At 34.1% G+C, this 24393-nt stretch overlaps 1 protein-coding gene across 1 annotated transcript in view; it reads left to right on the plus strand.

Moving 5' to 3' along the window:
• Positions 1 to 1730: 1730 nt before the first annotated feature.
• LOC121418800 (echinoderm microtubule-associated protein-like 6) overlaps positions 1731 to 24393 on the plus strand; it is a 43968-nt gene continuing 21305 nt past the window's right edge. The window contains exons 1-18 of the mRNA XM_041612945.1: positions 1731 to 2048; positions 10052 to 10211; positions 11912 to 12010; positions 12512 to 12769; positions 13558 to 13693; positions 14471 to 14672; positions 15770 to 15907; positions 16575 to 16831; positions 17295 to 17507; positions 18196 to 18369; positions 18756 to 18972; positions 19709 to 19895; positions 20654 to 20759; positions 21393 to 21587; positions 22089 to 22291; positions 22611 to 22850; positions 23216 to 23417; positions 23775 to 23867. Of these exons, the coding sequence (XP_041468879.1) occupies positions 1852 to 2048; positions 10052 to 10211; positions 11912 to 12010; positions 12512 to 12769; positions 13558 to 13693; positions 14471 to 14672; positions 15770 to 15907; positions 16575 to 16831; positions 17295 to 17507; positions 18196 to 18369; positions 18756 to 18972; positions 19709 to 19895; positions 20654 to 20759; positions 21393 to 21587; positions 22089 to 22291; positions 22611 to 22850; positions 23216 to 23417; positions 23775 to 23867 (3277 nt within the window). The 5' untranslated portion in view covers positions 1731 to 1851. The remainder of the gene's footprint in view (positions 2049 to 10051; positions 10212 to 11911; positions 12011 to 12511; positions 12770 to 13557; positions 13694 to 14470; positions 14673 to 15769; positions 15908 to 16574; positions 16832 to 17294; positions 17508 to 18195; positions 18370 to 18755; positions 18973 to 19708; positions 19896 to 20653; positions 20760 to 21392; positions 21588 to 22088; positions 22292 to 22610; positions 22851 to 23215; positions 23418 to 23774; positions 23868 to 24393) is intronic.

Raw genomic sequence — 24393 nt, forward strand, 5'->3', positions numbered from 1 at the left:
TCTCAGAAAATTGAAAATGGTTTTCACTGTACCTTTTTTATATCTATAGACAAATCATTTTACACCCGATCATGAATAGAAAACAAAATTAAGTCATCAGGAACCATACAAAATTTGAAATTCATGCATTTTATATCACATAACACATGGGGCAGCTGCTCGTTTATGACGTCACAATACCCAAAGTTTGAACTATAATAACTTTCTTACTCTTTGACGGATTTTCCTCAAATCTTCACAAATATTTTTTACTATTTTTTTTGTTATTTTTACAACAAAGTTTTCTTCAGGGTGAACTTCCCCTTTAAAAACATTCATTGGCGCAGGCTTGTTTTTATGGCTATATATTACTACACATTTGTCTTTTGTACAGTTGTTTTTGCATACGCCATCAAATTGGAATTCGACTCCTTAATCTGGCATAAAATTGATGAATAAATATATAAACAAATGACTAAATAAATAAACGAATAGATAATGAATAGATAAATAACCACAAAAACAAACAAACAATGAATAAATACATAAAATATCATATATCAACTACGTAATTTGAGTGTCAGAAAGTCATGCATTTTCTAAACTTGCCGCCGAGATACTTATCCATGCTTTGATTTTCTCCCAAATAGATTTTTCAAACTCATTGTTTTGTAACCTCCAACAAAAAGATTTTACAAAGCTTAAACAACGTCTACAGAACTCTGCTGCCCGTCTCCTAACCTATACACTAAAAAGTATGACTCCATCTCACCAATCCTTTAGTCCTTACATTAATTGGCTGCCTGTTAAAAGAATCACCTTCCCCACATATCTCTGCAGCATATCTCAAAATATAGCCTTCACGTCTCCGCTCATCATCTGATGCTCTATATTGCTCCAGACACCAAAAACAACACACAAATGGGTGGGGGGGGGGGGGGGGGGTGGCCGGGGGATGCATTCTCTGATATACGGGACCAAAGCTGTGGAACAAAAACATTTGAGTCCCCGTTGAAAATTTATTTGATCTCCCATTAACAGTTTAAAATCTATTCTTCGTTTTCTATTGTTGTTTTTATTTTTCTTGAAGCGCCATGATCACCGAAAGGTGGACCTGTGCCATTGACATGTGCGCTATATATAACTAGCCACCATTATTATTATACAAAATGAATTAATGAATGAAAGAAGGAATGAATAGTGAGTAAATAATTAAGACACTGAAAGGGCCCATTCCAAGGTCGTTGAAATTTCATTATAAAAAGAAGTCATATCAGGTGGATGCATGGGGATCAGAAAGTTATTCATTTTGCATCTAAAAACATTTACATGTAAATAAGCAGAAATTTTCAAAGGAATTGGAGAGCTGGACCCTCCCTTTTTAGATCCCTCAGGACGTATAGCCATTGCATGTGCGCTTCTAAATAGTGCCCCCCCCCCACAAAAAAAAATAAATAAAAAATTAAAATAAAAAAAATAAAAAGATAAAAAATAAATAATAAATAAACAAACAAAAAGCCCACCAAACACATATTAAGAGGAATCTATGATAAATGATAAAATGAAACAAACCAAATATTAATAGGAACATCAATTCCGCCTTGTAACTGTAATAGTTTTTAATTTCAGTTCACACGCTGGGGAAAACCCTAGGCTACAGATTGTATTGAGACTAGTCCATAGCACAGTGGTAGCATACTATAGCACAGTCCCTCTATGCGGTGCAGGTGCACGTATACTGCAGTCGCATACAGTAGACCTCCAGTGACATGTATAGAGCGCTAGCGCTGAAGTACAGTGAATTCAATCAGTCAGTGGTCGTAGAGAAAAGGTCAACTGCCGAGCCTATCTATTCTGCAGTTTCCACGGAAAATGGCGGGCAAAACTGCCCCTGGTTCATCCCTTAGACTAGAATGGGTCTATGGATATAGGGGACACCAATGTCGAAATAATCTCTACTACACCGCTTCCAAAGACGTGGTATATTTTGTGGCCGGAGTGGGAGTGGTTTACAATGCAAGAGAACACAGTCAGAAATTCTTCCTAGCACACGATGATGACATTGTCAGGTAGGCAAATGAATGTTTTTATAGGTGCAATGGGCAGTCTTAGTTTCACACCATCGCACGAATGAAAAAAAAAGTAATTTACAGACCTTACGTAAGACATGCTACATCTGTTTGACACCTAACTGAAGCTAAAATAAAGTTGAATTCTTAAAACATTGGCTAGAAGTAAACAAAATAATAAAAATAAATTCAACCTCTCAACTCAAGTTTTGTATTCAATTTGACATTTAATTTGAAACAAGTCAAGAGAGAAGGCACAAATTTACATTTTGTGTGTCACTTGATTTTTGCAACATACATGTATGATCTAGACCTAATACAAGACGGGAATAATCATTTCTTGGGATTTAACAATTAATGGCACTATAGGCCCTATATATCATCTCCATTCATTGGTGAGTGTAGATCTAGACAAGAATAAATCTAGATCCATTATATCAGTGGAACCAACATCGTTCAGCAGAACAACCAATGTACAGACTTCAGAGACTGAAGCTTTTGGTGTAATGTACATGTAATACACGCTGCAAACGGAAGTGTTTTTATGTGTTGCACTGTGCCAGTGTCAGTGGTTTCGTCGAGCGTGTAACTGTAAAGGACAAAATTGCATGCCTGATTTTTTTTATCCAAAAATACATGAATGATGAAGTCATTAAAAGATGGGCTAAATTATCAATATCACAACAATGTTTTGGTTGATTAATTCTCAACAGTAGATCTGTATGAAATGATCCATGCTAAAAAAAACATGATTTTGTTTCTTTAGATTAAAAAGAACAAAATACACCAAAATATAAAGAGAATTCTTATAATTCAAATCTTAAATCGATTATGATGGCTGGCTGGGGGGTTGACCTAAAAAGTTACAGCATGCATTTTGTTTACACATGATAAAAACAATGACAATTTTGATGTTTGAAAAGATTGTCATACTCTAATTTATGGTTAATATTCTAAAGATTATTACGATCAAAAAGCAATATTAGGTTTATGTCTACTCATTAAAACCAAAATTCTAGGGTGTTTTCCAAATACATACGTACATCTTGATTTCGCTTCTGGAATTGGAAGGGGTCCTAAAGCTACACACTTGATTTATCAAAGCAAAGAAATTCTATTTCCTGTGCCTACATTTCTAAAATGTGTTGATATTAGTGTAGGAAAGTAAGCTGATAAATAACTCCTAAACTGCAGAGATATGTGCAGCTTTTCTCCACATTTTTTTTATCTTCTACAACCTAGAGCTGTAGAAAAAATGAATAGGAATTTTCCCCATAAGAACATTTAAGGATCCAGCTAATATCCCCTCTGGTGATGCCTTTAAAGCCTTCTTGAATGGAATGTAGTAAATGCCATGAAGGAATGTTTTTACTCACATACACCTGCACTACAAGAACATAGCTTTTTTATGAAATGATAATGAAAAGTCCTTCACACACGCAACCAATGCGTTTATCTTCACGATCTTTAAAGGTCGATTCCACCCCAGAAAATCTTTTTTTTTTATTTGAAGCAATAGAGTTAAAAAAGATGAGAAAAATTTCATCGAAATGGGATGTAATAAGAAAGTTATGACATTTCTAAGTTTTGCTTATATTTCACAAAACAATTGTAACTCAATGACATGCAAATAAGTGAGTCAATGATGTCCCTCACTCACTCTTCTATTTGTTTTGTCATATCGTTTGCAGATTTAACTAAAGGGCCAACTTGGCTGAACCATAAAATGTTAAAATAATTGAAATTTTAAATATAAGTGCCACTTTAACGTATATGGGAAATGAATTAGGCCTGTGATACCTGATGTCATACTATTCAAGGGGGAGGGGAACAATAGATCATCCCACATTTCCACTTGAACAATAGATTCACAACACAAATCAACACCCATGGTCAGAAGTCAGGTTGAAAGACCTATAACAAAATTATGGATGCGAGTTAATGGGCTAGCAGCATTTGCAGCAGTCTCGGTGCGCGCGTGCAATGAACAAAATCGTATGGATCCAAAATTGCATGTTTGATGACGTCATTGAAAAATGGGCTGAATGAAAGATATCAAACAACCATTCAAATCACAAGGATCTATCTAGGTGTCATATAAAGGAATATGATGGTGATAAATGTGATTTTAGATAATGAATATATTTGTCCTTATATTTTGTGTACAGTTATCACATATTTTCACTCACAGATCTGCCATATTCATAAAACACCAAGAATACAGAAAAACTCCATTTTCTAACCATTCATGGTGTTCCATGTTTGCTTTTCTTGTTATCACTCCCTTCTATCGCTGTTACATAAACTGGGTTCCAAAAAAAATTATCAAACTTCACAAGCGCACTATACAGTAGTCAAAATGAACCAATTTTTTACACAGGCCAGCTTCAGTAATCTGTACTATTATAGTTAAAAGATTAGAGAGGCTGAAGCCCCTCAAATCAATTGCTTCCAGAATCCAAAGTCACAAAATGGCAAAAGGAAGACTAAGTGAAATGGGATTAAACAAACTTTAATACATCTTATAAAAGTTCACAGTTTGACCATCGGCATGTTTAATTGACTGCCTCAATTACTAAGAAGTTTACTGGAAGTTAAATTTACATTTTTAAACACACCTTTTGCAGTAAGAAAAGGCATAATGCATGAATGGACTCAGTCATGTCAATAGCAGTCAAGCAAAGAATGACCATGTGGTTGAGACTGAAACAAGACTTCTGGGCCTTTGGATTTCGGAACCAATTGATTTGAGGGACTACAGCCTCTTTATTATAAAACTAATCTCTTAGTTATTAATATTTGCTTAATAAACATTATTGAAACTAGCCTGTGTAAAAATTTTGTTCATTTTGACTGAGCGGAATGTGTGTAGTGGTTGTGAAGTTTGATTTGTTACATTTGGAACCCAGTTTATACTACAATCAAAGCCTCTATAGGTTTTGATAAATGTCATTTATTCCAGTTATGCTTGTGTATGTTGGACACTTGGACATGTAATGCATTCCAATCTTACTTGGCATTTGAATCCTTCTTCAGCCATAAATTCTTTGAAAATTTTTTATTTGAATTTTTCATAGAAATTCAGTGATTGCATTGCAGAATGCTTACAGTGTGTACAAGCAAAGATTATTTTTTAATTTTTGTTAGCCTTTATCTATGCTTGAAACTTTTTTTATTGCAGAATTGGTAAAAAGAAGTTGAATATTTTTCTGTCAAAGTATAAAATACATGTACATACTGTAAATTGAATAAATATTTGTTTTATTTGTCTTGGTAGCCACTTCCATTTTAAAACTACTCTGCCAACTGCCTCAGAATAACAGACATGTAATTGTTACCCATCTCCAATTGATTTAAATTCTAAGTACCATACCAAAATATACACATAGCAAGCACAAGCAGGCAGAAGGTCCCATTTTTACAAGTATATCATTGGTATGACTTGCTTGGCGGGAAATAAACCCACAACCTTTCATTAATGAGGTGGGCACGGTGTGGGCACTGTCCCACTAACCACCATGCCTGGTAAAATATGTTTGTATTTTATAACGTCCTCCCGAAACAGTACATTTATGAGAAAACATTTTTTTTTCTAAATAATTTTTTTTTACCTGTTTTTTTGTTGTTGTTGTAATCTTACATGTAGATTCTCTTCTGATGCATAATGGTGTAACTTTAAATGTGTCTATTCTCAATGTGTTTTCTAGTATGATGAACATTCAGGATTTACAATACAATTAATTGTATACAAAGCATATGAATGAACCTTTGCACATTGACTGAACTATATGTAGTGTGTAATCTGAGACTGAGGTTTGTAACATTTCATTAGCCTCATTTGGGGGAATTGTTGTGGTTTATGATTATGAAAAAAAGATCAAAAGAAAGTTTGATTGATATGATTGAATCTAAAATATGTCCTGTAAAAGCTTTGGTTTGTTTTTGTACAGATTAGATTTGTTTAGAGACTGAAAATGAAAGAATAATGTCTAAAAAATATTTGGCTTGTCAGCATTCTGTATAATCTCTATTGTGATATTTTATGATCATTGGAATTTTATTCTACTTTCTATTGAATGTTGCTGTCTGATTACTGAAAAGTGAATTACTTGATAAATTCTAGATTTGACCATCAAGCATGCATAAGGTGATCATCTTTCATTGATCTCTCAAGTTAAAGAGTATTGGATCCATTGTATTTTAGTGTGGGCCCTGTGCGATGATCACAGTAATATTTTTTTATGTTGATTGGGACCTGGTGCACTAATGAGAAATAAATGAAAGATCTAAAAAAAATCACTATTCATTCATGATATTAAATGTTTCACAAAATATATTTGAATTTAAACGTTTATACTGATGAAATTGAACATTAGAAAGAGGATTTATGTGCAGAATTTTTCAATTTCTTTCACTTGGTTGGATTTATCTGCCTCTAACATTATGATACTGTATCATCCATTTGGATGCAGGTTGCCATATTTGTTTGAGATGGCAAGCACTAAGCAGTAAGGCAGTATGCCTCGATAACACTATAAGCTACATGTACAGTTGAGGCCAAAAGTTTACATACACCTATGGAATTCAGTGAAATTTGTTCGCTTGCCAAACATTGTAAAATTGACTATATCTGCTATCATGAGGATTTTGGTATCAAATCACATGGTTGGGATGCCGTTGGGATTTCAGGTGGAATTTTCTTTGGAGAAAAAAAATGTATTCTATTATAATATTTTAAAACATTGTTTCATAGACATTTTTTATGTCATTTTCTATCATGGTATGTCACCACTGAACAAAAGAGTTTAATCTGAAATGTTGTGTTGAGAAGTAACTAGCACTAATATGAAATGTTTTTGTCAAGTTTATATTTTTAGTTTGTCTGAAATATGAAGATGTTTTAGGAAAAAAATGACCCCTAAATATTTTTCAGCTCCTGATGACAAAGCAATGTACATGTAATACAGGGGCATGACAATGACATACATGTACTCATTTGTTTGATATAGCAAATTCGTCATGAAAGCTCTTAATTTCATAAGATACTTAAATTTTATGATGTTTGGCAAGTGTCAACTTTTCTTTGAATTTCCTGGGTGTATGTAAACGTCTGGCCTCAACTGTATTGTATATTTGTAGCTCCATCTCACAGACAAACCTCATGCCATTTTTACATGTAGATTTTTTGTTTGTTGATGTACCGTAATCAAATCAATACCAATTGACTCCCATTCTTTTTTTTTATACAAAAATGATATTATTTTGAATAAAAAAATGATAAATAGTTGTATCTTTAACAAAAGTATTACAATGCATTTAATACTGTCTGAAGAAATAGTATCGAGTATACTGTACTTGAATGTATGGAAGTAGCACATTAGAGTCTGATCTTAATTTAGCATGATAGAACATGGTGAGAATAGAGTACTGCACTTACAATAGCCAATACCCCTAGGTGAGTCAGGTCTTTACGTCAAATATTCAGTTGAGAATTGTCCAATTTGACAAGTCACATGAATCATTTCATAGTACAAAGGTGATTTCTGTTTAACCCATAAAGATTAAATTTAGGTAGAAAATTAAATGTGGAACTGATGGATAGGCTGGTCTTGTACGAGATGTCACAGTGCAATATAGAATAAATATTAAATCTATGAAGTTTTATAGTTTAAATAATACATGTAGCTTCATCTTCAGGTACATGTACTAGTACTGTGAGTTTTCAGAATCTCAATTTGTATATCCTTGATTTCTCAGTCGAAATGATTCTTTATCAAAGCCAATCTAAAGTTTTTTGTAATTTCACCCAAAACTTCCTCATTTGATAAAGTAATGGGAATTGTACAGATGTAATAATAAAAAAACAGGACATGAAGGATAAACGATAAAAGTGTGTTTTGTTTGGAAAAAATTGTTATTTTTATGGGACATTTATTGTGATTGGGTTTCCAATCAAAATTAAAGATAGCTGCATATTATTTTTCAAAATTATTTTATTCAATTATTATAAAACCATGTGTCAAGCATGGAATGGGCCTACAATTTCCAGATGTACATGTAATATTTGCCTGTATATATCTAATACCTGATCACTAGATTTACGTAGAATTTATTTCTTTATTTTAATTACTTACTGGAAGAATTTATGCAAGTGCTCATACAATCTAGGCTTCTTTGTTTTAAAGAAAATCAAATTATTACTTAATTTGCCAAAATTCCAAATTCAAAGTTTTGCAAAGAATCAATGGCTGAAAAAGTGGGCCTGCACTTTTGCAATCGTTTGGAATTTCCTACTAGAATGTTCTTCAACATCGACCCATTACCAACCCATTGCAGTATTGCTATGAATTTACCCCAATCACGAGACTGTATACCTGCCTAATTATATACTTTGGGCATTTGGTCTTGTTCTAAACATCTAGAACCAGGCCAATCATACTTCTAATGAAAAAATTTGTGGCCTTTGAGATGTTTAATTTACCATATCTTGATCCCCATGAATCAATTCCCACAAAATGGGGTGTGTTGTTTGTGGATTTTTTTCATCATGCTCTCCTGCATTCTGTTATAAAAGATTCTGAATTTTTATATTATGCTTTGGTACCAGTACTCCATTGATAATGGGTATACAGTGCGTATCAATAAAAAGTTTACACTTTAAAAAAGTTTTAGGAACTGAAAAATATACAGCATGGGGACTCAAGCATTTTGGACTCTTGTTCATCCCCTCAAATCTCTGTCTCACGCAATTATCACAGCCAATCCCCATATACATTGTACACAATGTCTGTGATCTCGCTCAGATTCACAGAAAATCTCACGCATAGCTGGTCTTTGAACTTGGCATCTCTGTTGGGATATTATTTTTCACATATTCTTGGGTTTGGGTCTCATCTATCAAATAAAAGTAAAAATTTTGACAGAATGTTACACTTACATGTAAGAGAGCACTGTCCATTTTTGTACAGCTCACAGAAATCTGTTTTTGCAGAAATGCTCATTTTCAGGCTGTGTCAAAGAAAAAAAAGCGAAAACAATCACCGTGCAGTACATTTCTCATTAATTTCTTTTGCATTTTTAGCAATTGAAATAAACAGATAAATACATTTTGTAACAATTTTGTCACCCAAATTAACATTTTAACCCCAGTTTCAGCACAACCTTTGCCTTTTTTGTGCCAGCTGGATCTGCGGGCATAACTTAATTTATCTACAGCATTCTTTAACATAAGTTTTTATCATTTAAAGTGGTACCACATTTCATATTTCATTTAATACTTGTTTCTCCACACTTATTCCAAACTTGACAATGATTAACAAAACAAAAATCAAGCCTACATGTACATGTAAGCCATTTCATGTGATATTGTGAATCACATCTGTGTGTAAAATAGATATCATCATGATAGCCCTTGTGTGAGGATAGGGGGCATAATGGTGCTCTATGAAGTATTTTGGGCAAAGAGACAAGTTAAAAAGTTAAATGATATCTTCAAAATAATCTTCCTAGCTAAAGTCCATGTGTTCTTCATGATTAATGACAATGTTTACTTTTATTCATATAACCATTCAGTAACCATTTCCAAGTTCTGCGCTAATAATTTTTCATGAACTTTTCAAAAGCAATTGGTGCTCACTCAAGCGGAAAGATTTTTTTACAGTTATATCGTCATTTCATTAAAGAGATCTGTACCATTGTTAAAATGTGGAAGAAGCTTCAGGATATTACAAATATATTATTTTACAGGATTATTTCTAAGTGTTAACTTTTTTATATGCACTTTATAATATTACAGAGACACAACATTTGCTCCTGCAACAACTTTAAAAAATTGACAAACAAAAAAAAGTTTTTGCTCCAAACTCAAGGTGACTTTCATAAAAGAATTATGGTAAAATTATGATATTTAACATACATGTACCTACCTGGTTTGAAATTTATTTACTACTCTTGTGATTAGAAATTAATTAGATCATTATCCTATCCTTTCCTTTTTTTACCAGTTTGGCCATCCATCCTGAGCGGTCACTCATTGCTACTGGTCAGTTTGGGAAGGATCCCTACATATGTGTTTGGGATTCAAACAATGTACAGACTGTGTCCATTCTCAAGGACGGTCATACACATGGTATCGGCTCTCTCGCATTCAGCCCTGATGGCTCGGTAAGCATCATTTACAAATTTCTTATTATTTTTTAAAAATTGTAAAAATTGTCTCAAATTTCACCTTTTTGGACAGTTGATTTCATAGGATTGACAATACAGACATTAAATTGCCGTCATTAATGATTTGCCATTACGTGCTCTAAATTACAGGTCCCTTTAGATCCATGTACTTTTATTGCAGATGTCACATTCCTCTATTTCTTTTCTTCAATATTTTTCCAATATTTTATTTAACCAACCAATTCTATAAATGTCTCTTTCTAGATCAAATACTGATAATTCAAAATTAGGTGAATATTTTCATTTCTTTCTAGTTTGAATGATAATGAATTTGCATGACTATGTGAATGTTTTTTCATTAGAATCTACATAGTTATCAATATAAGAGTGTTTGTCAGCTTGAGAGATCATGTAGCTGAAAATCCATATCATAATCTCATTCACATTTCTATTTGTCATTTAGTTCTCTATACAGAGCCTGTTTCATGGTCCTTGGCACATTTGTATTCATAAGGTCTAAGGTCATGCACACTTTTTGATCATTGGTTGAATTCATTCTGTATTTGCCGCCATATGTACTCTGTATTTACCCATAGGGGAAAGGGTATTCTTGCCTGTAGCTATATTACCTGCATGAATACAGAATCCATAGCTACAGAAGTTTCTTCAGAAATATTGACAAATATCTTACACTAGTTAGTAATCATCAAACCAACGTAATTTCAGATTATTACCAGAATTTCACTAACATGTTTGATGTAGGATACATTGCTTTTAATAAAAAAATGTTATATATTTTCCTGTTGTATTCAAGATGAGAGACTTAGGTTTTGAAAATGTTAAAATCACACAAGTTACTTTCAGACAAACATAGCCAATTGATTCAATCTGAATCCAATTATTGTGTTGGTGTCGGGGTTGGTGTTATTAAGTACATAGTGTGCGGTCGGTCAGAGCTCCTGGATCAGATTCATAGAAAGCTTTCAGTCCTGGGGCTATAACGCAACCTATTACAGCTCCTAATGGTGATTTGTCCAGTGGGAAAGGAGTTGTATTTTTGATGGAAATGGTTGTGGCAGGACCTGAAGCGTTTGGAGGCCCTTACGGAGGAACTGAGACTAGACAATAAACAGGAAACAGTATACTACCCGTGCTATGCATAGTCACTTTCTCAGCCCTTACCCTTTTCTCTCTAGCCAGGTTACATGTGGTTTATTGAAATTATTTTATTGGATAGGTCAATGAAAAAAAGCTTTTCTGAATATCTGAAATGTTTTGAAGAATCGTTGTGAGACATGAATCACATGTAAATTGTAAAATCAAAAGAAAAATATAAATATTTTGGTTTATTAATTGATTTAGATTACTTTTGAATTTATTTTGTGTTCATGAATGAATTTCATTTGTTATTCATTCAGCCATTATTAGGAATGAATGGAGACTTTATTTAACTTCTCAATCATTGGAATGAATTTAAATGAAAGATTATCAAATGGTAAGTGCTATTGTGGAGATATTTTGATTGTTGTTCATCAGACCTGGGAGAATTCTTAATAAAATTGAATGCTTACATTTAATTTTTATCCATTGTTTTTTGTACCATTCATTTGCCAATCAATAGAAAATGATGCCAAAATGACATTGTGTTGGATATTTGCACAAATTGTTTATGTTCACCTTTTTTTTTCTTTTTATAGAGAATTGTGTCTGTTGGTCTGGATCCTAACAACATTATGAATGTATGGGACTGGAAGAAAGGCAAGATCTTATCAACTGTAAAAGGTCATTCAGCCAGGGTAAGTACATGTAGGAAGTTTTAAATATGGAAAGTCTCAGATGAAAAGAACAGTAGAATTTATTGAATTATTTGATTATCCACTGAAAATCATGAAAGATGCATGTAGTTGGCCAATCCATGTCTACTCTACCAGTGCTCAACCCCAGATCTCCTCTGATCGTCATTAAATTCACATTCAAAATGTTTTCCAATACCTCACAGAGAACCCTATATTTTTTGTAACGGTCAATTGTAGACCTGATTTGGGCATGTACAGATACCACAAGAGCTTGTTCCCTTTTGGACAATTTACTGAAAGGGTCTTTGCAATCTACTATGGCTTTAATACTAAGAGTAATTTCTACTTTGGGTAGTCCAGAATTGGAAAAAAATTTCAAAAGGTTATGGAATTAAAGAACTGCAATTTACATTGTCCGTTATTATTATTATTTTTTTTAGAGAGAGAGAATCCATATTTTATCATCACCAATCTTTGTTTATGTTTATTTAAAAAAAATAGATATTTGATTGCCAGTTCAACCCACATAAAGAAGGTACCCTGGTGAGCTGTGGCATGAAGCACATCAAGTTCTGGACTCTCTGTGGGAATGCTCTGACGGCTAAGAAAGGTGTATTTGGCAAGGTGGGAGACATCCAGACTATGCTGTGTCTAGGGTTTGCACCTAATGATGACATCACCTATGCAGGAACCCTCAGTGGGGATATCTATGTATGGAACGGGACCAACTTACAGAGAGTTATACAGGATGCTCATAGGGTGAGGCTTCATTCATTCGAAATTGTTTGTAACTCTGTTTATCAATCCATCAAACACAGTTTCATTTTGGCTATTAATATTTTCCATAGTGTACAAATGATATTTGCCTTGGTTGATATAAAAGATAAGACATACACGGGTTGAATAAACTAATCGGACTTGGCAAGCTCTTCTTATAGCGTGTGTATAAGAATGAATGTGGTACTACCTTGTATCCATCAATTGGTTTTACAATGGTAAATAATGTCTTGCTTGATAAACTCGTATGAATAAGATAGATATATTCATGTATAATAGATTCCTGAATAGACAAATAAATGAATGAATAATTGATAAATAAATAGAAATAGATTAATTGATTTATCAATGAAGGAAGGAAGTAAGTTAGAATAAATATGTAAGTAAGGTTTAGGGTAAGGCACGTAAAAGGTAAGGTAGTAAGTAAGTAAATATGAAGATAAGAAGTAAGAAAGTAAGTATTATAGTAAGTAATAAGTAAGTAAATGTAAGCAAGTAAGTAGTAAGGAATGAGAAGGTAAGGTAGTAATTTAAATAACTTAAAAGGTAGTGTTTTGAAAAGGTAAGCTAGGAAATAAGTAAGTCGGTAAGAATGTAAGTAAAGTAAGTATGGTAAAATTAGGTTTATGGATTTGAACCACGGTCTTTAAACATATTCAAATACTGTTGTGAAGGCTTTTCAAATTCGTTATTGAGTGAGCGGTGATTGCATAACTTGGTTGCAGAATTGTTTATTTTTTTGTCTGTTTGGTCTCAATATCTTCACACAGGGTAGCATCTATACAATGGATACTGCTGAAGGAGGCTACGTGACTGGAGGAAAAGACGGATGCCTCTGCCTATGGGATCCAGATTTCAGACATATCACTAAGATAGACCTACATAAGACCAACCAAGGATACCCAGGTAATATACCCTAGTATCATCTACATAGAGCATTTTAGCCATACATTAAAAAGGCATATTTTGGTCTGCATCAATTGCCTTTGCAGTATCAGAGCATATCCCTAGAATGACTGAAATCCGACAAATATCCCATAGGCACCTGTTCAAAATTTACCATTGAGTATGAGACCATATTCAACAGTTTAGTTCGCATGCGCAAAAGCGTGAAATATGCAACGCATACAACAATGAAAGCAATGTGATGCGCACCATAGATCACAATTACGCTCAATGACGTCATAATAAACTACATGTAAGTCGCATGTCAATGACCAAAATTAATCCTTAAGTGATGATGCTATAATGTGAAAAGTGATATGACTTGTTAAATCAAATTTCTCTCTCTCTTTTAATATCTAGGAATTGTATGCCAGGGGAAGGGAGGGGGAGAGATGGAAGGGATTGTGTGAAAGGAGGGGGAAAAGATGGATAAAAAGAAGGAAGGTGAAAGAGGGAGGGACAGAAGTAGTGAGGGGAGGAGATAGGAAAGGGGAGAAGAGGGAGGAAGAAAATATTTAAAATCTTTATCATAGACCCTTCTCTTTTAAGTGCCTTTTACTCAGTTTGAATATAGATTATTTGAAATTTATACAAAAATGGCTGTGCTGAGCTTTGATTTTTAATGATAAGGTATTATACCAAGAAAAGATGTAATTTCATATGCCAGGACTAGAATAGAAAATATAATATAGTGCATTTCTTCCCCCCACCAAACAAAAATGATATTGCGTTTTACAGGTCTTTCTATCCGTAGTGTTCACTGGCTTGGTGAACACATCTTAGTTGGTACACATGATAGTGAGATCCTTGAGGTGTTTGTACGAGAGAGAGATAAACCTAAGGTGTTGGTTCAAGGTCATGCTGAGGGAGAGCTCTGGGCACTCACAGTACATCCAAAGAAACCAATCTTTGCCACTGGCAGTGATGATCAAAGTGTAAGGTGAGTCATTGGTAATTTTTATGTTAAATACAATAATGTTGAAAGGCCCTATATAGAAAAACTAGCATTGATACCAATATAGGTAGGCTGTGTTTGGTATACAAAGATATATCCATCATTATAATCAGTATTATTTTTATTTGTATTGTCATCATCATCATCTTCCTCATGAACATGATGATCATCATAATCATCATCATCTTTAACATAAACATCATCATCGCCATCATTAACTTCACAATGCCTGTCACCACCTCCAGAGTTGGCAGTCACCATCAAAATTGTCTTCATTTACTCCTCCATCTTAACCTTAATGTTCAATAAATCAGTGTTTTATATTTGCTTTTAACATTACTAAAAAGTCTACCCTGTCCTTTTATCACTGTGTTTGTGTATGATACTTCGTTTATAAAAAATGAGTTTCACATAAACTATTTTAGGTTACAGATAAAGGCTCCATGTCTATTTATAGTAATGATTAACTAATTATCCATTTCATTGAAGTAACATTCTAGATTTATGTGGGTATGCTGTACATTTTATGAGGTGGATATTCTCAGTTGTTATTGAATTAGTTGATTCTATTCAAGGGCATAACACCAGTGTGCACCTGACAAGAGGTTAAATTTAATTTCATTGATATAATAATTTTCTCAATATGCATTAATATTGATGAGTGTAAACATTGTCTAGGCATATTATTACTTGTCAATGCAGCATAATTTATTTCATGTCATATTATTCTGATTATTATATTTTAGATTCAATTGAATAGATATTCATTTATTTATCTATTATTAGTATTATTATTATCATTATAATATTATTTTTATTATTACTATTATTATTATTAGTAGTAGTGGTGGTGGTGGTGGTGGTGTTGGTGATGTTGTCATTGTTATTATTTCATTAATTTTTTGGGGGTGTTAAAGTGATAGTTCATATTCAGGATTGTCTACCATGTTCATTCAAATAAGTTTGAATATTATACCTCCAACTTATGGAGCAGTTTGTTGTAAAGAGCATTAGAAATAAAGTTATAACAATCGTAGATTCATAAAATGCTAAAGGTGAGCACATTACCTTGTTTTGAACAGGATATGGAACAGTGAAGATAAGACGTTACTGAAGAAGACAGAGATGGAGCATAATGTAAGATCAGTAGCTTTCAACCATGATGGCAGCCATCTTGCCGTTGGCATGTCAGATGGATCTTTCACAGTACTCAAAGCAAAGTGAGTGATGCAATGGACCCCTCCTTCAATCAATCCCAAGTCTGCATTCACAGACTTTGAAGTAATGATAATAATAGGCATTTATATAGCGCCATCTATCTAGAAATATTCTATTCCGAGGCGCGTAACATTTCACTCATTGCTACAATATTTATACAGTGGAACCTATATCTGCAGTGAAAAATTATTATAGTAATATTACACAGTTCTTTTATAGACCACATCACATTATGACATAACTCCTCTATGTGCTTCCAAAGGACTTGGATAGTATAGCCCAGAAATTGCATAGCCTTAACTAATATCATTGTATCCAGATGCTGAAATAAAAGTACCGTAGCCTCAAGAAAATATTCTTTTTGACAACACAAATTAAGAAGTTGAATGAGATGTACTACATAGTCAGTATGAATACACAGTTGTTTAAACAATGGAATCGTAGTTTTAAAGATATTATTTAATTTTCCCTGTCATATTCATTATTTGTGTGATTTCTTTAAACCTCTTACAATATTAATGAAAAACTGATTATATAAATCAACCGAGCTTATAAGGAGAAAGATACACATTTGTATACTCTTCCGTTCTGACCATGAATGTCGTCATTTTGGTAGTGTTTTATGCTGATTACAATGAAGCATTTTACATTTCCACCATTATTACACAGAGATCTTTCAGAAATCATCCACATCAAGGATCGCAAGGAGGTCCTTCACGAGATGAAGTATTCCCCCGAGGGTCACTACCTTGCTGTGGGTTCTAATGATAACTTTGTAGATGTGTATGCTGTAGAGCAACGCTACAAGAAGGTTGGCCAGTGTTCTGGTAGCAGTAGTTTCATCACTCATCTGGATTGGTCAGAGGATAGTCAGTACCTTCAGACTAACAGTGGAGCTGCAGAGAGACTCATCTATAAGATGCCTGGTGAGGAAAACAATCCTGTTGACTGATTTCAGGGGGCTGTTTTGCAAATAGTTAGATGTGATTGAAAGATTGCACATAGATTTCTCGTCATATGACATCACAGCATTGGTCAGATCATACCATAGCTGTACACCACTATGAAGAAGAAATTAGATTACATGTTAAGAGAAGCTTTAATGTTATGCTTAAACTATGAGCCAATCTACTTTATCACCAAACTGTTATGCTTAGAGCTATAGATAATAATAGGCAAAGTGGTAGTTACTTAGGCCTTCCATCTTTTTTTTTCTGTCCCTCAATCTTAGTCAAACCATTTTACAAAAACAAATTCCAGATATAGACTACCTACATCTGACTTTTAAAGTCTTTTTTTAACATTACATGTTTCACTGATTCTCAAGTTTGTTGGTATGATAGAGAAAAAATTCACTTATTGTACGATTTTGACATCTTCGTGTGGTAGGTGGGAAGCATGTAACTAATCGAGATGAGATCAAACAGATCCACTGGTACTCCTGGACCTCTGTCCTTGGGGCGGAAGCCAATGGTATCTGGCCTAAGTACTCCGACACCAATGATGTCAATGCTGTAGATGCAAACTATGCTGGACAGGTGATGGTGACGGGAGATGATTTTGGCCTTGTCAAACTCTTCAGATTCCCTACATTGAAACGAGGTGAGTTTTCAATGTTTCAGCGCTGGGCTCCAAATAGATGTGTGTTTAGAAATGATGAATATTAATGATGAGAATGATAATTGTGCTAACATTGATGGTACCTGATAACAATGAAGATGAGGATTACCAGTAAGATTGTGAAGATTATAATGATGTTGATTATTAAGATGATGGTGGTGATGATGATTGTGATGATGATGATGATGATGATGAAGGTGTTGATGATGGTGATGATAAGATGATGATGATGGTGATGATGATAGTGTTGATGATGGTGTTGATGATGATGATGGTGATGATAAGATGATAATGATGGTGATGATGATAGTGTTGATGATGATGATGTTTGATTTTGCTTTTCATGAGACCAATCGAAATCATTATTCATGCTTTTGATTAATTCTGTAAAATAATTGAACTGTGTATCTGTCCGACCACCATATTTCTCCATCTTTACTTTCACTTCAGGAACACCCAAGCATCGATAAATTAAAAGCTTTACAACTTTCCATATGAAGTAGAAAACAGACAAATTACTTCAGGATGGTCCCACACATACATGTAGGGGTTTAGACACACACATTTATCATTCTAGTAGACTTTGCAAATTTTTTTTTTTCAAACATAAAAGGTGCTTCATGTTGTAATAGCTTGTTTAATCAACTTATCTCCATCCTTGTTTATCTAGGTGCCAAGTTTAGGAAGTATGTTGGTCATTCTGCCCATGTGACCAATGTGCGATTCACCCATGATAGGAGGTATGTAGTGTCTGTAGGAGGTGGTGATCATGCTGTCTTTCTATGGAGGTATAACCCTGAGGGTGTTCAGCCTGATGAAGACCTTGGTACAGGCCATGATACAGGTTAGTGAAAAATCATCTTGAATTACTCTGAATTACCTTGAAGGCCACACCTATCCTTCTTAGCTAGTTATGTACCTGTACAATAGTAGGATTTTACAGGGTTAAAGATGGTTCCTTGGGACCAACTTTATATAAACTTCAGTATTGGGTTTTAATAAAGGATTTTTTGATGGTCTTTACGTACAAATGTAGGAAAGTCTTTAACTCTTATTAAACTGATTCAAGAAAAGTCTTCACTGTAATGACATGCTAAACTTGTTTTTCCATTTTTGTTATCAATGTGCTTCAATTCAATTTTACGATTTTAGATTGATTAATATATCTTGTATTGAATTTTATGTATATGATATACATGCATATGTATTTACATTTATATCTTGGAACAGGATATATGGATTCAAACAGTGAGGACAGCGATTCAGACATGTCTGATATTGGTGATCTCGACTCTGACATCGAGAAGGAGAAGGAGATAGACTACGAGAGGGCTGTTTACAAGGAAGACCTGGACCAACTCAAGAGACAGAACAAGACCAATAATTCTACGGGAGAGAAGAGACGAGATGGCCCGAATAGAGGAATGAGGCTAGACTTTGTTCATGGGTGAGTAGCATGTGGCATTGTTTTCCTCTGTAGCTTCTGTAACATTTTGAATGTCAATGGTGTGCAAAAAATACCAAGTATTTCACTGAAGTCCAAAATAGCCCCACCAACTTGTGTTATTGTTTTAATATTGGGTAAGTGGTAGTTGCTGTTTTTGTTTTTGAATCTATTGAAATAGTATGGGTGATGTTAGAACTCTATGTCAAAAGATCATTTTTGTAGCCAATATGGCATTGCTTACTTACTATTTTATACCCAACCTCGGTGGCAGAGCCATAATTAAAATTTGTGATGTAAATATACCTCTTTAACTCAAGGGTGCCATCCCCCACCCCTTTTGAAAGTGAGGATGTGCCCCCCCCACCCTTGGAAAATCGTGGATCCGCCCCTGCCCAACCTAATGAGATATATAAAAAGATCCAGACAAGAAAATAGATTTTTGAGTTAACACCTCCATAATTATGCTCTTATCATATTTGAGTTTTATGTTGGAAAGTGTAAAATCTGCATCAACAAGGTTACAGTTATTTGACTATGTTTTGAATAAATCAGAACCTTGATAAATACATCTTCAGAATAGTACTCCATGCCTGTGATAATGTGCACACCAGTACATTATCGTGATAACCTACAGAGCCCTTTGAAGACTGAAGAAGAATGATGTAAATATGGAATCATTTATTGACAAAATTTATGCCAATCATCGCCCATATGAAACTTTGTGCTTTCTTCACAGCTATCGAGGGTATGATTGTCGTAACAACCTGTTCTACACTCAAGCAGGAGAGGTTGTATTTCATGTTGCAGCAGCTGGTATTGTCTATAATCGTGAGACACACTCCCAACGATTCTTTCTCGGACATACTGATGACATTCTATGCTTATGTATTCATCCACGCAAAGATTATGTAGCAACTGGACAGGTAGGAATACTTCATTTAGGATTATTAAAGAATATGAATTGAATATTTGATCGGAAGAGAATTAATCAACTTGCCTGAGCCAGACCTGCGATGTGGTTAGAGTAGCCTTTATTTTTTAATTGAAATCATATTCTGACAGAATTTGATACAATTTCAGTAGCAGCTGTAAGTCAGGAATATATAATAAGGGATGGATGAAAAAAAATGTTTTGCTCTGTATTTTACAGGGTATATGATGATACATGATTTCTATCTTGACTGGTCAAAATGTTGCTAAAATATTAGTCTCAATATGATCAAGTCTTTTATTAAAGAATAATAATAAAATATAAAGAAATTGAGAAGCCATCAAACTCTTACTGATCATGATGTCATGGTGGGTAGTAAATCCCATTCCTCTTTGTTTACTATAAGTGGACTAAAATCTACACTCAAGTTATTTGTTGTATATTTCACACCTCCTGTAATCTACAAGCATGTCAATATTCCACATACTTGTGTAAATTTCAGGAAAGCATGACCTGTGTATGTAATTTGCATCCTGTCCATCAAATTGTGACATTGAAATGACTTTCTAGTTTTGAAACTAATTTTTTTTTTTTGGGGGGGGTGGTATGGGGTAATTTACCCCATATTTAATGTTTGTAGCATAGGGGTTCAAATACTATTTTCTCAACAAAACAGTGTTTATGCAATGGAAATAGTACAATATTAGTAGATGTGCATCTCTATTTTTACTTCTATTTACTAACTCATAGGTTGGCAGAGATCCATCTATCTATATTTGGGATTGTGAAACACTGAAACCACTTGCTCTCTTAATGGGACAGCACAAGAGAGGAGTTTGTGCTCTGGACTTTTCAGGTATTTATCCTTAATCTCTGAATGAAATATTTAAATAATTCCAAGTTACAATATTGATCTGGGTTTCTATGCCTCTACTGAAAGACAGTATGCTCATAGCATTTATTAACTTAATTCTGGTGTATATAGGAAACCACATACCATTCATTCACCAAGTAAACATCGATTCATTTCTTTGGTTAATAGATTCCTCAAAATGAAGGATAGGATTACATGAATACCAAGTTAATGTCAATTAATTATTTGAGTTATTTTTCATGTATATGAGAAAGATTAAACTTATCATTTCAGAGGGTATGGACTAAAATCATCGTTTAGGTCGGACAAAAGCCCAGGTTAACTCTAAAGATGGGTTCCAATTGTTTTACAATTTTGTGTAAAGGAATTATCTTAGACAGGAGTTTTGACTTTTTATTGCATTAATTAGAGCGATATTTTCAGTCATTATAAAGTAATGAATTTCATTACATCTGTATCACATTTTTATTGATCAAGGATTTTGTGCATTCTCAAAGTCTCAAATGATGAGAATGACAAACCTGAATCTGTTTCAATTGTGATGACTTACATGTAACATTAATATTGAGCTATAAACCAAAATGACGTACATCTTTGTTTCTGTAAAACTCTTAGCTGACGGTAAGAAGCTAGCCAGTGTGGGTCTCGATGACAATCATTGCATCGTGGTATGGGACTGGAAGAAAGGTGAAAAGCTAGCCACAACGAGAGGACACAAAGACAAGATCTTTGTCATCAAGTGGAATGCTCATGATAATGATAAGCTGGTCACCGTTGGAATGAAACACATCAAATTCTGGACTCTAGCTGGTATGTGAAAGATCTGAGCTCCATAATACAATGTTTATAATCATATGGCTGTTTTTGTGCTTGATTTTATTAAATTTTTATGAAATGTTAATTCAATTATCTGTTCCATTATTGAACTTTGTGTTGCAAGCCTGTGCTTCTTCATTTCTATCATGGTGAAGATTTTTTATAGCCGTATCTAAAGTATGTAGGTGAAGTGTAACTGCATTCATGTCACAAGAAGAAGTATAGATATTTATATGATTCATTTTTATGCCACTCTGTAACTCAGTGAAATGAGCATTGAATCAACGGCTGAACGTTCGTATAATATATATAACATACACTTACACATTTGCAAGGATTTCAGAAGTAAAATCTCATGAAGATTAAGGAAAAAGGGAATTAGTAATAGCTGTGGTTAAACTCAGCTTGATAATCAATATATTTTGTGTTATTTAATAAAGTAATTCTGCAATATGATAGTTAATAATCTATCAACCCTCTTTTGTTTTCTATTAGGTGGTGGCTTCACCTCAAAGCGTGGTACCTTTGGTAATGTTGAAAAGCCTGACACCATGATGTGTGTTTGCTATGGGAGATCACCCGAGATGACATACTCTGGAGGTGCTAATGGTAGGATATACCACTGGCAGGGTACCACTCTACAAAGGGCAGTCAAAGCACATGATGGCCCCTGCTTTGCCATGCATTCCTTGGACAAGGTAATTTGTTTTATTGGAGTACAAAATTTTACTGTTGACTGTTTTATCAGGAATTACATGAGCAAAGAAAATGATCGTGCATGTTGTATACATATAGATTAATGAATCTGTACCACAAAAGAATATAAAAATCCAAAAACAATGTATGAAACAAGAAATGAAAGTTTTCTTAATTATCCTGCATGTTAATGAACAAAGATTATGATTAGGTGTCTTGTTTAAGCTCTAAAATGACTTAAGAGATACTTGGTAGGACTGTTTTGTCACTATAAACCACTGGGAACTCAATATTCATTGCACTCTCTTTGCGTTTCTCCAGGGCTTTGTGACAGGTGGAAAGGATGGTATGATTGCGCTATGGGATGAGGCCTTTGAACAGTGTCTCAAGACCTACGCTGTCAAGAAGTCTAGCCTGTCTCACGATTCTCATGGTACGCTGACTAGTGACATGCCAGCCATACGGTCAGTAGTGCTTGGACATGGACACATTCTAGCAGGGACCAAAAACAGTGAGATTCTACAGATTGAGAAGAGTGGACCTATCAAACTACTCGTCCAGGTACGATATCAGTTTCCATTTAAATAGTTTTAAGGTTATTTATCAGATTGGGTGAGTGTTGTTATCGAATTGAGGAAATGGAGCATAGACTGTGAGGTACAAAAAATGTTTTTGTTCTTTGTGAAATTATGACATTCTGTTGCCCATTGGAGATTGTACTCCTATTCAGCGATGTGAAAAAAATCTTTGAAATGGTTGGAATTTTAGTCGCTGAGCTTCCTGTCAGTGTCTATCAATATGCTTACAAGATATTGCCAACATAAATTTGTAAATTGTCTTGAAAAACAATTCAGATCTCTAGTATATTCAAAACTTCACACTCTAGCAATGCTTTCTATTGTCTCGTAAACCTTGTGTTTGATTAGGGTCACATGGAGAGTGAGGTATGGGGTTTGGCCGCTCACCCATCCAAGGATATCATATCGACGGTCAGTGATGACCAGACGTTACGTCTATGGGACATTGGAGAAGCCAACAAGCTTCTGAATGTTAGGAAGCTAAAGACTGGTGCGAGGTGTTGTGATTTCTCTCCAGATGGCAAGGGATTGGCTGTAGGATACAAAGATGGTGAGTTGCCATAGATGAATTTGAATTTTCTTGGGGGGGTTCCAACCTTGGTAAAAAAAAAAATGATTTATATGAATGGAGAACAATAGTCCATAGAACATAGAATTATGAAATAGATTACAGGATTTGCGGTTGATACAACAATTAGTTCTGGAAAAGACTCGAGTTGGTCATACTGAAGACTGGAATCCATCCAATGTGATCAGAATCCTGTAACCATTTTTCTCATTGTGTTCTGTTGTTTAAATTAACAATTGTCAGTATTTTATTTCTATTTTCATTCAGGAAAAAGTAATATCTGATGTAATTGTTAAAATACCACATACTAAATCACTCTTTTGTTGTGATATTTTGTAGGTAGTTTTGCTGTACTGGACAGTGAAACTCTTAATGATATTGCTGGATTCCATCACAGAAAAGAAGAAATATCTGACATCAAATTCTCACCTAGTAAGTATGCCATAAGGTGGTTCATTTGATTTCTTGTGTCTGAAATACAGTCTTCATCTATTAATTTGATTATGAATTAATCACTTAAGTGTTTTTCATGAAATTAAAGTCACAGATTAGACAGTTAGTTTGAGATCACAGTCCTAGATGATTCAGCTACCAAGTTGTTCTATGAAACAAGAAGTAATGCTTGAAATTGTATGTTTGTTTTGAAAATCCAACCAGTGCTTTTAATAGAGGGAGAGAATCCATAAAATAAAGGTGAAATGAAATTACATTCAAAGATATCTGAGTTGTAAGTTTGTTTAGGAGGTCCACCAAGTGATTTTAACGAGGGGGGGGTACAGAGTTATGACTTTCTTTAGATTTGATTTTGGGAAGTCACTTGCAAGCTGCTGAGCCATATGCTGTATATCATAAATTTACTGAATTATGTTTTTCTATAGCCATTAATGATGGATTCATCTTATAGAAGCTTATGCAAATCAATGTTTCTTATTACATTGTATTAATGCACATGTGAAAA

The sequence above is a fragment of the Lytechinus variegatus genome, chromosome 7 (genome assembly GCF_018143015.1).
Source record: "Lytechinus variegatus isolate NC3 chromosome 7, Lvar_3.0, whole genome shotgun sequence".
Taxonomy (NCBI): Eukaryota; Metazoa; Echinodermata; class Echinoidea; order Temnopleuroida; family Toxopneustidae; genus Lytechinus; species Lytechinus variegatus.